Below are 16282 nucleotides of genomic sequence, written 5' to 3'. Positions count from 1 at the left end.
GAGCCTCGGAGGCCCCAGCAGCACCGGGACTCTGGGAGAGGGAGGGTTTAAAGTGTTTCCAGAGCAGGTTCAGGAAAGTTTCACTTTTTATCCCTCATCTCCTGGTTCTGTGCTTCCTGCCCATTAGGCACAGGCTTAATTTGCAGGGAGTAGGATCGGTTATTATCAATTTTATGGGCCGGGAAACTGAGACTGGGGGAAGTAAGGTGACATCTTCAGGGAATCGGGAATGACGAAGCTTGAACTTTAAGATGAGTCATGTTAAATAACTTTAAAAATGTATTAGCTCATTAAAAGTAATCATCGAGGGCTGCAAGGCCAGCTCCCTAGGCAGCGTGGGGATGCAGCTGCGGTGTAGAAAGAAGAGTGCCTTGCCTGAGGTCAGTTGAGGAGGGTGATGGGAGGATGTTCACGGACCCTCAGCCACCCATCCCTGACAACTCCAGCTTTCTAAGCAATGGCACCATCATTTCAAGTGACAAAGCAAGCTGATTCCTGAAGACAGGAATTTCTTTTTTCTTCCTTCTCCCTTCCCACCAGCACAGGTTTCTGGGTGTCCCTCCCAGGACATGGGGTTGAAAGGGATCTCTTAGCAGTGGGTCTGGTTCTGCTCAGTAGAGTGGTGGGGTAGGGGGATCCCAAGCAGATACTGTAGAGTAGCCTGGGGACACTGGCCTTCTGCCACTTTCAGTCAGGAGACCCTACCTAATGATCCTGCCAGCAGTACAGAATCCAGGAGAGCTCCCCAGAGAACTAACTCCCTGCCCCTAGTTTCTGCTAAGGGACTCACTCATCAGTTACCACCACAGACCCTAGTTTCTTAAGGGGCCTTGTGTGTCTGCAGTGCTACTTCTCAAGCACAAATAATCTCTTTCACCTCACAGCCTTTTTGGTGCAAGGTCCCATCTGACAGTATGGACTTCTGAATTGGAAATCAGAAAGGTTTACGATTGACTTAAGTTCTTACAACCAGTCTGAAATTATTTGTGGGTGGCAAATTAGAGCTCCCAGGAAATCTGGTGTCAAGGATCAGAGTTGAGCTGTGACTTGGGCAACCTGGATTCACATCAAAGCTCCATCCCTAGGATCTGAGTGGCCTTGAACAAATCTTCCCTCATCAGGAGTCTAGGGATAGAAATGGCAGATATATTTCACGAGGTTGTCAGGAGAATAAATGAGCTCATCCAAGAAGAATGCTTGATACACAACAAACTTACTTAGCCATTTACTGGTATTATTGATTATTATTATTATTCTCACCCCCAGTTCCTCCTCTGACATGCGCAGTACCCCAGCTCCCTGAAGGACTCTGCTCCTCCCTAGTTCCCCCCCTTCTCCCTGCTCCTCTCTTGAAGACCAGCCCACCGCCTATGGAGCTGTGGTTTCACCTGAAGCACCACAGAACATGTACATGGACATCTTTTGTGATATTCAGATGCCTACTTTGCATTATGCCTAATCAAGAGCTCGTCTCTTTTCCTGCACTGCACTAAAGACTCCCTTGGACAGCCATATTGCCATTAGCAATGAACAGTGTCTTGTTTAAATAGGCTTTCACCAAATACATATGGAAATAACCGATGAGTCTTTCTGAAAATCCTAACATTAACTGAGGGATGCCAACTCTAAAGAGGGCTTAGAGGGTCCTCGTCCAGCCCTGATAGGCACAAAGAACCTGGATATGGGCCTTCCCCATCGTGGCGTCCCCCAGCTGACGAAGTAAGAGCTCTGCCTGTCGGAACTCTGCATTCCAGCCTTACCTGCAATAATCGAGGACAAGAGAAAGCAAACTGCTGAACTGCAAAGCCTTCCCAAGTCGCCCTAGAGACCATGGGTCCATCTTGCAAGCAATGATTTCCAGCGTAGTAAATGGGCAGGCAGTGCGCCCTGTCAATTCCAGAAGGCAAGACTACGAGGACAAAGTTAAAAAACACTTACTCGTGCTGACAAACGTACTCTGGGATTTCATGTCTTGCTCACAAAGTCACTCATGTTAATTACATCAACATTTTTGTCTCCAAGATAGTTTTCTAATTACCCAAGGAAGAGGTGAAAATAAAATGCCTTAAAAACAGAAATTTGCTGGGTGTGGTGGTATAGGCCTCTAATCCCAGCTCACAGGGAGTCTGAAGCAGGTGGATTGTAAGCTCAAGGACAGGCTAGTCGATTTGGGGGGACCCTGTTTCAAAATAAAATTAGAAAAGGGCTGGGTGGCTCTTTTTGCAAGTGTTAAGGTTAACACTTGAGTGGTGGAGCACTTGCCTAGGATGTGCAAGGTCCTGGGTTCAATTGCCAGCACTGCAACAATAAGCAAACTTAAAAAAACAAAAAAACAGACCACAGATTCTTTGAAGAATGATATGCACAACATCGATCTTTATGATGAGATAGGATATATTTCAGGATATCATTTTAGATGCTGTTATGAGCTGAATCCCCCCATCCATATGTGACTATATTCAGAGATGGGGGATTTAAAGAGACAATTAAATTACAATAAGATCATGTGGGTCCAGGGATTTAGCACAGTGACACCATGCCTGCCTCGCAAGCACAAGGTCCTGAGTTTGATTTCCGGTACAAAAAACAAGAGATCATAGGGGTAGGAGGGGATGGAAGTCCTAACCCAGTATGACTGGCATTTTTATAAGAGGAAGAAATAAGCAAAGAGTATGTGAAAACTCAGGAGAAAAACTAGCTAACAGCAAGCCAGAAAGAGAGGCCGCCAAAGAAGCCAGCCCCGCTGCTCCTTGATTCCAGCTTAGCCTTCACAGTGTGAGAAAATAACTCTACTGTTCATGCCATCCAGCCTGTAATACCATGTTGTGACAAACCCTGGAGGGATTTAGCAGTGACACCATGCCTGCCTCGCAAGCACAAGGTCCTGAGTTTGATTTCCGGTACAAAAAACAAGAGATCATAGGGGTAGGAGGGGATGGAAGTCCTAACCCAGTATGACTGGCATTCTTATAAGAGGAAGAAATAAGCAAAGAGTATGTGAAAACTCAGGAGAAAAACTAGCTAACAGCAAGCCAGAAAGAGAGGCCGCCAAAGAAGCCAGCCCCGCTGCTCCTTGATTCCAGCTTAGCCTTCACAGTGTGAGAAAATAACTCTACTGTTCATGCCATCCAGCCTGTAATACCATGTTGTGACAAACCCTGGCAGACTAAGATAGATGTATCCTCCCCTGGTGTGTTCCTCTTAAACAGAGGAATGGCTAAGGCTACTCTTACAATAAAAATGATGAACAGCTATTTGTCACCTCGAGCCATAAATATCATCCAGGCTGGGAGGTCTGTGCAGAACGGGGCTGTGCTGTTTCAACATCTGCTGTGTCTGCTATGTAAGCAGCTGCACTGGGAACAGTTTGTGAGCACTGGAGCCTTCGCATGTCCTGGGTCTCCAGAGCCCGGGTCTCTATGGAGAGGTCATTTCTGCTGTAACTAGGGACATCCGAGAGTTAAACTGCTCCCTAACTGAAAGAGGGGATTTAAAACTGCAAATCACGAGCCTGTAAGAAGGCCACCTTTTAGCTGTAAGAACCACCTTCACCTGAAGGCTCCGTTAGCTCAGTAGTGAAGCCTAGAGGAGGATATGGTGGGATTCAGAAAATGGAGGGGTTTTCTGGGTAATGGCATGTCGGTCAGATGTAGGATTCTAAATAATGTTGACTGAGAATAAACAGGCACTTGCCACCAACTGTAACAACTGGGCTGGCGCCGAGGCCCGGGTGAGGAGAGATGCCCAGTTTGCCGCTCGACTGGACTTCCCCAACTGTGTCTGCTGAAGGAGCCGAGGCTGAATGAGTGCCCGTGGTGAGCAGCCCGGGAGCAGGCCCAGAGCCCCAAGCAGAGGTTTGTGAAGTCGTCCCCACCACCACGGCGCAGGGACAACAGTCCTCAAGACATCGCTCAGCAGCCCTGATTCTCAGGAGGGCTATGTGTTAGGAACCTGGGAAAAACCACTTTAAACACGCACAGGTATCATTCTATTTCCGACTTTTGGGGACTGGGCACCTTGACTGACTCTCTGAATAAAAGCAACTAAAGATGCTGGTTGCATATTTAAAGATTTAAAAAAATATTTTTATTTTTTTACTGTGGCAAAATATACCTAGGTAACACTGACCGCTGCAGCCATGTTTAAGGGGACAGTTTGGTGGTGTTAAGTACATTCACACTGTTGTGCAACCATCACCACCACCCACCTCTAGAACTCTTCTCCTCCGGCAAAACTGAAACTCTGCACAGATTAAACAATAACTTCCCCTTCCCCTTTATACCACTCCCTAGCCCTCAGTGACCACCCTTCTACTTTCTATGCAGTTGATCACCTAGGTGCCTCCCAGAAATGGAATCACCCAGTCGTACTGGCCTTTTGTGACTGCCTCATTACACCCAGCACCCAGCACTCAGGATCATGTCACCCTGCAGCACTCACCAGAATGTCTTCCCTTCTATGTTTCATTCATGCATTCGCCTGTCGATGAGCACTGAGGGCTTCTACCTTCTGGCTATTGTGAATTATGTGCTGTGAACATGGGTGTAACAATATTCTGAGGCTAACTCTGTTTTCAGTTCTTTTGGGTATATACTCAGAGGTGGAATTGCTGGGTTACATGGTAGGCCTATTTTTTTATTTTTATGTTTTTGGTGTAACAGGGATCGGACTAAGGACCCTGTGCTTACAAGGCAGGTGTGGTACCACTGAGCTAAATCCCCAGCCTGGCAGGTGTATTTTTAATTTTTTGAGCAATCTCTATGCTGTTTTCCATAGCAGCTGAATTATTTTATATTGCCACCAACAGTATACAAGACCTCCAATTTTCCCACATCCTCACCAACACTTGTTATTTTCTGCTTTCTTGTTACTTGTCCTCCTAGTGGGTGTGGGGTGGAATGCCACTGTGAGCTTTTGGTTTGTTTTTGCAGTTTTGAAGTTCAAACCTAGTGATGCCCTATCACTGAGTTGCATACCCAGCCCTTTTTATTTTTTATTTTGAGACAAGCTTTTGCTAAGTTGCCCAGAGCAGCCTTGAACTTGCAAATGCACCACTGCACTTGGCTTCATTATAGTTTCTCTTTGCATTTCCTTAGTGATTAGTAATGCTGAACATCTTTTCATGTTCTATTAACCATGGATTTCTTCTTTGAAGAATGACTGCTCTAGTTTTTGTTGTTGTTTGTTTGTCTTTTGAGACACTATGTAGTTCAGGATTGTCTTGAACTCATGAACTAGGCTGGCCTTGGACCCACAGCAATCCTCCTGACTCAGCCTCCCAAGGGCTATGATTTTTTTTTTTTAAGGTAAGCTCAGAGTGACTTCTACTATGCCAATCAATGTTAATAAGAGATAGTCAAACAGACAAGTGCAAACATGTTTTAGGCCAAAACTGAGAAAACAAAAAAGACACAATTGATTTTTGCAAAGTATATTATCCAGCATTACCAGCCAAATGGCTAATAACAGGTAAAATATATTCTGAAAAACCTGGAAAAGTCAGAAGTCATTCTGGCATTTCAAAGAGCTATGTACAGTGTTTACCAAGATCAGTTTACATACAAAAAGGAAGAGAAATCAGGCAAAACATTTAAAAACAGACTAACCATACAATCAAGTACAAAACTTGGGAGGAAGGAGGAGACATTTTAAAAAAAAAGAGTCAAGGGTGCTGGGGATTTAGCTCAGTGGTTCTGCTGCCTGCCTCAGAAGTGCAAGGACCCGAGTTCAATCCCTGGAACCCCCCCAAAAAAAAGAGTCAAGGAAGGACATTATCAAAAAGTTACAAAACCAGTACTAATTAAACTACATTAATAGAGTATTCCCAAGGGGGAAAGAGGTGCATTTTTTCAATGCACTAGCTTCAAAGAGTTCAAAGAGGAAAAAAGGCAAATAGCTGCTTTTCATCAAGAGCAGCTATGTATTTCACATAATTGCTTCAAAAGATAGCCTATTAACAATGATGCTTGTTTAATGCTACAATTTTAGAGCAAAGACAAAGCTAAAATAGCAGCAAATTCACAAGGCAGTGCTTCCACAGAATTCTCATTTTATGGTTCACGCAAAGCCTACACAGTGCTCCCAGGTGGAGATTCAAGTACAATTCACAATTTGAAAAATATCAAAACAGAGTATAGGACTGACACACAGGTACATCAGAGGCTAAGTAGTATTGAGTTTTTTAGCATTTCCCTTTTTTGAAGGGAGAATTTGTTTATAATGAAGCCCCAAGGGCTGTGATTCCAGTGTTGTTTCCATTGGTGCTGAGATGCTGCAATTCTTTGTAATTCTGAACGTTGACCCCTTATAAGATATAAGATTTTCAGTTGTTTTTACCGTCCCGTAGGTTGCCTTTTCACTCTGCTAGCTGTGTCCTCGATGCACGGAAGTTTTACATTTGGATGTACCCTGATTAATTTATTTTTCTTTTGTTGCCTGTGCTTTGGTATCATATCCAAAAATTCATTACCAAGTCTTACGTCACGAAGCTTTTCCTCTGTTTTTTTCTAAGAATTAAAAAAAAAAAAAAACTTTTAAAAATGTGTTAGTGGCTGGCAGCCTCGTGAGGAACTCCTGAAGGTCGGTGAGCGAGAGAGGGCGGGAGGCGAGCAGCGTACGTGGACGCGGAAGCTGGTTTTCCATGAGGGAGCTTCACTAAAGCAGGGATGTGAAGCACTGCTTTTCCTGGACCATGAAGCCTAGGGAATAGGAAATGAAGCCCATGACCACTAAGTGAGGATTCTGGTAGAAAATTCCGTATGAAGGGGTGGCCCCAAATGCAAAGTGAGTCGTGGCAAAATATCCCGAGAGCAAGGATGAACGAGAAATAAACTTAGCTTGCCTTTCCCCCAAAGGATTCTGGGAAAATTCCTATGTCAGCCTGGTAACTATGGGGGTGATACACTGCCTGAGCACTCGCAGACCAGGCCTAACACAGCTTCGCACCTGCATTTGTACCGCCTGCATCGTTCACAGAGATCACAGGTAAAGAATTAATTTAGTGTAACCCTGGGATGGTAGTACCCTGAGTGTGCAGGGCCGAAAAAATAGCAAATCCTCTCTGGGGAAGCTACCTACAAGTCAGAGCTTAGGAAACTGCATCTGTTTTTCCAGGAATGAGTGTTTAGAATAAAAAAGAAATCCCCCAGCATATGCCTGCAATCCCAGCACTGGGGAGCTGAGGCAGGAGCATCGCTGTGAGTTCAAGACCAGCCTGGGCTACATAGTGAGACCCTGTCTCAAAAAAAAAAAAAAAGAAAGAAAGAAAGAAAAAGAAAGAAATCCCCCCAAACACACAAAGAAGTATCACCCTAAGAGCAAATTGAAGTAAGCGATAGTAATATTAGACCCTGAAATAATTCAGATTATTGAAATTAGATACAGAGTATAAAATAACTTTAACACATTTGAAGAAATGAGATTTTTCCTAGGTTCTTCCACTAAGCTATACTCTCAACTTGAGATTTTCTTTTTTAAAGAGCGAGAAACTAGAAAAAAAAATGGCCACTAGTGTTCTTGCCTGGTTCCTAGTCCCTCCCTCCTAAAAGTAATCTTATGATAAATAAATATTATAGATTTACCTAATTTGGGGACTATATAAATGCAAGCGTGCAGTGTGTATTCGTGTCTCTTTTCATTTGTATGTTATTTTGTGAGAGCCATTTTTCATTTTAGTATAGTTGTCGTTAGTTTGTTTACATTGCCATGCAATGTTCTATGTGAACATACCACAATTAATGTATCCATTCTCCCGCTGATGGAAATTCGGGTTGCTTCCAGTTCGTGGCTTTCATGAACATTCTGTATGTTTCCTGGTGCCCATGTATATACATTTGCATTGCAAAGCGGCACTGCTGGAATCGATGGCCTTCAGAATCAGTGGACATTGGAATATAGTCTTTCAAAGTGATTATAGCATTTACACTCTCACCACAGTGCATGGAAATTTCAGTTGCTCCAAAATTGTCACTAGAACCTGGAAATGTGCTTTAGCTTTTAAGCAGAGTCTTTTTTTTTTTTGGTACCAGAGATTGAACTCGGGACCTTGTGCATGCGAGGCAGGCAGCAGAAACACTGAGCTAAAACCCTGGCCCTAATTTTTATTATTATTATTCCTATAGCTGCATAGTGGCATCTCTTCATGGATTTTATTTGTATTCCCCTCAATTCTAGTATAATCATTAGCTCTGTGATTACTTCTTTTTCCTCTTCCTTTTTTCTTCTCAGCACTTGGAATCGAATCCACATTGATCCTAGGGCCTTCACACTTAGCTACATCCCCAGCTCATTTTTTTTTTTTTTTTTTGAGTCAGTGTCTTGCTAAGTCACTGAGTTGGCCAAGCTGGGCTTGAATTTGCATTCCTCCTGCCTCAGCCTCCCAGAGTGCTGGGATTAGAGGTGTATCTTCGTGTTTCACTTAATATCTTCTTTTGTAATGTTCTCATTCAAATTTCTTGACCATGTTTTTATTAGGTTACTTTTCAGTTTCTTTTTCTTTTTTTTAATTAGTATGTGTTTGCCATACACAATGATTACGTCCATCGTGGGGAATTTGTACCTGTACGTAACATATCTTAATTCTTCTTTTCTTCCCATTCTGCTCTCCTCCCTTCAATCCTTCCTCCCCTCATTTACAAAAGCTGCTTCCATTTTTTCCTTCCATTCTCTTTTTTTCCTTTTCTCCACCACCCCACTTTGTTCTCCTTCCCACATGAACATATCCTTCCTACTTCTCAATATCTATCCACCATTTTGTTCCTTAGTTACCCTTTGAGTTATTTTATTTTATTTTTGAGAAAGAGTCTTGCTATGTAGTCCAGGCTGGCCTTGAATTCACTATGTATCCCAGGATGATCTCAAACTCACAGTGATCCTCCTTCCTCAGCCTCCTGAGGGCCACCTGAGTGGCATGTGCCACCCTACCTGGCAGCCCTTTGAGTTTCTCACACAGGACAGACAATGTGATATTTAAACTTGTGTCTGATTTATTTCACTTAAAATTATGGTCTCAAGGTGCATTCTTTTACCTAAAGATGTCTTGAGTTTATCCTTATTTATGGCAGAGTAGAACTCCATTGCACATAAGAACCACGTTTTCTTTATCCATTCATCTGCATATGGGTTGTTTTCAAGATTTAGCTATTATAAATTGTGCTGCTATAAACATGGTTGTGCATATATCACTGTGGTATGATGCTTTTAAGTCTTTCAGGAAGATACCTAGAAGGGAAATAGCTGGGTCAAATAGAACTGAGTTTTATTTATTTATTTTTTGGTACCAGGGATCAAACTCAGGCCTTTGCACTTGAGAGGCAGGTGGCGGAATGACTGAAATCCCCAGCCCGAGTTTTAGTTTTTTGAGGAATCTCCATACTGATTTCTGTAGTAGTGCACTCCCACCAACAATGGAAAAGAGTTCCTTTGTCCCCATACCACCTCCCGCATTTGTTATTGGTTAATAATTTCTTGATGATAATCATTCTTTCTGGAAGTGAAATCTCAGTGTTGTTTTAATTTGTATTGCAAAAATGACCAGCGATGTTGAACATATATTTTCATATATTTATTTGCTGCTTGTACTTCTTCATCTGAAAAACAAAAATGTCTATTTTAAGCTGGGTGTGGAGGCTGATGCAGGAGGATCGCTGTGAGTTCGAGACCAGCCTGGGCTACGTAGGGAGTTCCAGGTCAGTCTCAACTACATAGTGAGACCCTGTCTCAAAACAAAACAAAACAAAACAACAACAAAAAACGAAACAAAACAAAAATGTCTATTTCAGATGTCCATTTGTTGATTGGGTCTTTAAATTTGGGGGAGTCGGGTTTTTTGAGTTCTTTATATATTCTAGATATTAGTCTTTTGTCTGAGGAGTAGCTGGTAAAAATTTTTCCCACACTATGTGTTGTCTCTTTCCTCTCTTGGTGGTTTCTTTTGCTGTGCAAAAGTTTTTAATAAGATGAGATCCCAGTTGTTCTTTGTGATATTTCACGTGTAATTGGGGTCTTGTTCATAAAGTCTTTGCCTACACCTATGTCTTCATAAGTTTTACCTATTCTATATTTCAGTGGATTAAGTGTTTCTGTTTTAATATTTTGATTTTTGATACACTTTTACTTTAGTGTATGGTGAGAGCTATGGGTCTAGGTTTAATCTTTGGCATGTGGAAGCCAGTTTTCTCAGCACCATTTATTAAAGAGGCTATCTTCCAGTGAAAGTGTTTGGCTCCTTTCTCAAAGAGAGCTGAGTGTACTTGGAATTTGTTTCCGCATCTTTTATTCTGTTTCATTTATCCTTGGGTCTGTTTTTCTTGCCGGTGCCATGCTGTTTTTATCACAGTAGCTTTGTAGTATAACTTCAACTCAGGGATTGTGATGCCCTGTTGTTCTCTTTTTGCCCAGAATTGCTTTTGCTGTTCTAGATCTCTTCTGGTTCCAAATGAATTTTAGTTTTCTCTAGTACTATGAGATTTGCTACTGGAATTTTGATGGGGATTGTGTTAAATCTGTATACAGCGAGTCCCTGACTTACAAACTTTTGAGTTGTGAACTTTTACAGATATGAATGAACCTTGCATTACAAACATTTGTAGATGCAAACTAACCACAGAAGTAGCTCACATGTGTGCTGGACATTTCACAGTACTGCTGCTGTGTGCTTATCATATAGTGAGATAGTGTACAGTAGTACAGTGATCAATCAGAGCCTAGGATGTCCGAAAGCAAGAGGAAAAGCAGTGGTAATGTGTACTGCTAGGACAGCCAAAGCAATAACCATGGGAAAAAAAGTGAAAATAATTGAGAGATTGAATCAAGGGGAAAAGGTGGTAGATGTTGCTCATTTATATAATATGAATGCTCAACCACTGGCACAATTCTAACCAACAAGATTATGGAACATGTGAAGTTTTTTAATGTTTTACAACATATATTTGTGTCAAAGGTGTATGAGACTCACTTTACTAGATTTATGAATGAATGCAACTTAAAAACTTTCTCCTGGAATGGAACTTGTTGGTAAGTTGGGACTTAGTGTAACAGTTTTGGAATTATGGCCATTTTCACTATATTAGTGCTGCTTATCCAATGACAGAGGTTGTCTTTCAATTTTCTGATATCCTCTTTGATCTCCTTTTTCAGAGTACTGTAGTTTTCAATGTAAAGGTCTTTCACTTCCTTTGTTAGATTGATTCCTAAGTATTACATTTTTCTTGATGGTATCGTGAAAGGTGTCATTTTCTGGATTTCTCTCTCAGTGAGTTGACTTTGTTATTTGTGTACAGGAATGCTACTGAATTTTCAGTTGACTTTGTATCCCACTATGCTACCAAATTTGGTTATTAAATCTAGGAGCTTTTTTGGGTCTTCTACGTAGAGTATTATATCATCAGCAAATAATCATAATTTAATTCTTTTCCTATCCATATTACCTTTATTTCTTTCTCTTGTCTAATTGCTCTGGCTAAGGTTTCTAGAGCTATATTGAACAGGAGTGGTGATAGTGGGTATTCTTGTCTTGTTCCTGATTTTATAGTGAAAGCTTTCAGTTTTTGACCATCTAGTATAACGTTGGCGGTTGGTTTGCTATAGATAGCTTCTAACATGTTGAGATAAGGACCTTCTATTACAATATTCTTAAGGGTTTTATCATAAATGAATGTTGGGCTTTGTCAAATCTTTTCATGCCTCTGTTGAGATGACCATGTGGTTTTTGTGTTTGGTTTTGTCAATGAGGTGTATTACATTTACTGATTTGTGTATACTGGAACATCCTTGCTTTCCTGGGGTAAATTCTACTTGGTTATGGTGTACAATCATGATTTTCTGCATTTGTTTTTCAGTATCTTATTGAGGATTTTGCACCTTTGTTCATTAAAGAGATTGGCCTATAGTGCTCTTTTTAGATTGGGTCTTTCTCTGCTTTTGGTGTCAGGTTAATGCTTGCTTCCAGGAATGAGTGTGGGAGTGTTGCTTCCTTTTCAATTTCATTAAAGAGTTTGAGGAACAGTGGCATTAAATCTTCTCTAATATTCTTGTAGGAGTCAGCATTGAATCCATCAGGACCTGGAATTTTATTTGTTGGGGTTTTTTTTTCTTCAATTTCATTGACTGGTTTTGGGTTGTTTCAAATTTTTATATTTTTTTGATCCAGCTTTGGTAATTCATAATGTATCTAGGAATCTATCCATTTCTTCTGAATTTTCCATTGCACTAGAGTACAGGCTCTCAAAGTAACTACTGATAATTTTCTGGATTTCTGCAAGATCTGTTGTGATTTCACCCTTTTCATTTCTAATTGCATGGGTTTCAGTTCTTTCATTTTTTATTTAGAGAATACTTTATTAGTTTCTGTAATCAAACCCATGTAGATAAGACCTTACATATTTAATATAGTGTGTTACCCCTGTACAAATGGGGAAAAAATATTTCTAGACCAATATGGCTGTTAATTTCTGTACAATGCCAATTCAACACAGTAAACCAGGATAACTTTTTCCAAAGTTGACAGCACAGTTAAAGTTTCCAAAAATTCAAATTATGTATATGTGTGTGTGTGTGTGTGTGTGTGTGTTTATATTTATATAAAAAGACCAATAGGGCCGGGGATTTAGCTCAGCAGTTCAGTGGCCTGCCTTGCAAGTGCAAGGACCCGAGTTCAATCCCCGGTACCAAAAAAAAAAAAAGACCAATAATAGCAGTATATGCATCAATAGAAGCAACAGCTTTTCCAGGTTCTGCAGTCATCTTCTTTCTTTCTTTTTAATGAGGTTGCCTAAGGGTTTGTCAATTTTATTTAATCTTTCAAAGAGCCAACTCTTTGATTCATTGATTCTTTTTATTGTTTTCTTAGCCTCCATTGTTTTCTGATCTTTATAATTTCCTTCCGTGTACAGGTTTTGGGTTTGGTTTGTTCTTTTTTTCTAGAAGGTTGAGGTTCAACATTAATTTGTTTATTTGAGCTTGTTCTGTTTTTCTGATGTGAGAATTCACCACTATACACTTCCCTCATAGGATTGCTTTCATTGCATCCCATAAGTTCTGGTATGTTGTATCAATATTATTGTTCAATTTTTTTTTTTTTTTGGTACCGGGGATTGAACTCGGGTCCTTGCACTTGCAAGGCAGGCCACTGAACTGCTGAGCTAAATCCCTGGCCTTTTTTTTTTCTTTTGGTCTAATTTGTTCTTCAATATCATCTGTGACCCATTGGTTGTTCAGGAGGGTGTTATTTAGTTTCCATGTGTTTATGAAGTTCTTGTGGTTTCTTTTGCTATTTATTTCCAGTTTCATTGCACCATTGTCTGATAATATGCATGGGGTAATTTAAATTCCTTTGGATTTACTTAGACATGTTTTATGATCTAGTCTGTGGTTTATTTTGGAGAGTGCACTACGTACAACTGAGAAGAATGTGTATTCCGATGTTGTGGGATGGAACACTATATATTTCTACTAAGTCAATTTGTTCAAAGGTTTGGTTCAGCTCTGATTTTTTTTTTATTTATTTTGTCTATTTGTTCTGTCTATTTGTGACAGTGGGGTGTTGACATTCCCCACTACAGTTGTATTAGTATTTATCTGATTTTTCAAATCCATTAGTATTTGTGTTATATAGTTGGGTGTTTGGAGCATATATATTTTGTTATCTTTTCCTATTGGATTGTACTCTTTACAGGTATGTAGTGGCCTTCTTTGTCTCTTCTGATTGTTGGCTTTAAATCTATCTACAAATAGAATAGCCTATGCTTTTTATCCTGCTGCATGGTGTATTGTTTTTCACCTTTTGACTTTCTGTCTATGAATTCCTTTTTGGGTTAAATGTGTTTCTGTTTTTGTTTTTTCCTATACCAGGGATTGAACTAAGGACCTTGTGCTTGCGAGGCAGGTGCAGCACCACTGAGCTAAATTCCCTGACCCTGAATATGTTTTCTGAATATGACATAATTTTGGATGTTGTTTCTTGATCCATTCTGCCAATTTGTTTCTTTTGATTAGTGAACAGACTGTTCACATTGATGGATATAACTGATAGTTATTGAGTTATCCTCATTATGTTATTTTCTTGTTGGTTTCCTTTCTTTCCCTTTTATTTAATTGCTTGCCTTGCCTGGTGGATTCATTCTATTGGGATTCTTAGGGACTATTGTCTTTGTTAGCTCTTTTTGGAATATCCTTTAGAACTTTTGGTCAGGTTTGGGTTTTTTTTTGTACCAGGGATCAAACTCAGGGCCTTGTGCTTGTGAGGCAGGCAGTGGAACCACTGAGCTAAATCCCCGGCCCTCCTTTACAACTTTTGGGAGTGCCACTGTGGTGGTCATGAATCAGGTGTTCTTTGTTATGGGAGTATCTTATTTCTCCATCAATTCTGAAAGATAATTTTTCAGGGTTCAACAATCTGGTTTGGAGGTCGTTTTCTTTTAGGGCTTCAAATACTTCACTCCAAGCTCTCCTTCACTTAAGGGTTTGTGTTGAAAAGTCTGCTGTGATTCTGATAGGTTTTCTAATTTACTTCTTTTCTCTAACAACTCTTAATATTTGGTTTGTGTGTGGAATTTCTGGAATCTTTATTATTATATACCTTGGTATCAATTTTTCTAATTGTGGCTATTTGGAGGTCTATATGCCTCACTTATCTTCACATTGATTCTGTTGCATATACTTTTTCAAGAGATTTTTAATCTCCTGGGTATCTGTTTTATGAATTCCATTTCTTTATTTGTTGGGCATTCATGGTTTCCATGCCTTTCCTAAACTCCTTTTTAAAAAAAATTGTATCTATTCTAGATTCACTAACCATTTTCTTTATTATGCTTATCATCTCTTTAATGATCCTTGTAATTATTTCAGTTTTTATTTTGTCAAGAGACTCACTTACCCATTTTGCTATTTCTGTTATTACTCTTTCAGAAAATTCAGCTGGGTGGCTTTTTTTTTTTTTTTTTTGTACCAGGGATCGAATTCAGGACCTTGCACTTGCAAGGCAGGCAGTGGAACCAATGACCTAAATTCCCAGCCCAAACTGGGTGGCTTTTGATTTCTTCCACCTCACAGCCCCTTGGATTTACCTTGTGTAAATTGAGGGTGTTGCATTGCATCTTGCTTCTGTGTTTTCTTATTTTCTATTTTTTAAATTTGTTTTCAGTGTGAGGCTTATAAATTGCTTATGACAGATAGCTTTATTATTAGTATTTAGACTTCTTAAAGAAATGACTACTTCTCAGAGATATTTTCTAGGCATAGCTAGCTTTTGGACTTTGAGTCCACCCCAGGGTCCTGCCTATTCTGTTTACTAGGGATCAAAGGTTGTAGTCTATTTAGCCAAGAATGCAGTTCTTTGGTACTGGGATATAGTACTGCTATAGCCCCAGACAATCTAGATATTGGAATTAAAAAAAAATCAATTGATCACAACAACTATGTTATCTTGATTAAAGTGGCAAATCAGTAATAACAATAGCATCAAACACAGACTAGAAAATGACAAACTATGATCAAACTATGATAACTAATAATTTGCTACCTGAGGATCAGTGGAACAGAATGGAAAACACAAAAACAACTCCAGATGCACTCAGCTACCTCATCTTTGACAAAGGAGCTGACAGTCCCCATTGGGGGAAAGACAGCCTCTTTAATAAACGGTGCTGGAAAAACTGGATCTCAACCTGCAAAAGATTAAAACTAGACCCTTATCTGTCACCATGCACTAAATTAAAATCCAAGTAGATTAAAGATCTAAATATAAAAACAAAAACACTAAACTTGCTGGAAGATAAGCTGGGCAGAACTCTGGAAGACATTGGCATAGGAAAAGACTTTATGAACAAATCCTCAGTAGCACAGGAACTAGCAGAAAGAATCAACAACTGGGATCTCATCTTATTAAAAAGCTTCTGCACTGCAAAAGAAACCATCAACAGAACTAAGAGACAACCTACAATGTGGGAAAAACTTTTTACCAGTTGCTCCTCAGACAAAGGACTATTATCTAAAATATATAAAGAGAGCCATGCTTGCTCCCGACCCAGCCGCCATTGCTCAAGTGCCGGGAGGTAGCCTGGGCCCTGATCTACCATGGGAAGGAGAGCCACGCCTGCTCCCAACACAGCTGCCATCGCTCCAGTGCCAGCAAGGTAGCCGCGCAGGCGCCCCATAAGGCGCCCCCCCTCAGACCTCCTGACTGTGCCAGTCTTTGGACCCACTCTGCAGAGGCAGAGGTGGTCATCAAGGGTATTTTTCTGAGTTTCCAACTTTGAACATCTTTAAAGAAAGGGCATGGGAAACC

The 16282-nt window shown here is 40.4% G+C and overlaps 1 protein-coding gene across 3 annotated transcripts in view; it reads right to left on the bottom strand.

Annotated features, from left to right (window-relative positions):
- LOC104851043 overlaps positions 1–16282 on the bottom strand; it is a 57352-nt gene that overhangs the window by 25932 nt on the left and 15138 nt on the right. For all 3 annotated transcript variants that reach the window (XM_010608201.3, XM_010608203.3, XM_010608200.3), the window contains one exon: positions 1761–1909. In XM_010608201.3, the coding sequence (XP_010606503.1) occupies positions 1761–1909 (149 nt within the window). The remainder of the gene's footprint in view (positions 1–1760; positions 1910–16282) is intronic.

This window comes from Fukomys damarensis, unplaced genomic scaffold, assembly GCF_012274545.1.
Source record: "Fukomys damarensis isolate Sample0158 unplaced genomic scaffold, DMR_v1.0_HiC HiC_scaffold_37, whole genome shotgun sequence".
Classification (NCBI taxonomy): Eukaryota; Metazoa; Chordata; class Mammalia; order Rodentia; family Bathyergidae; genus Fukomys; species Fukomys damarensis.
This window is presented reverse-complemented; position numbering and strand designations above follow the sequence as displayed.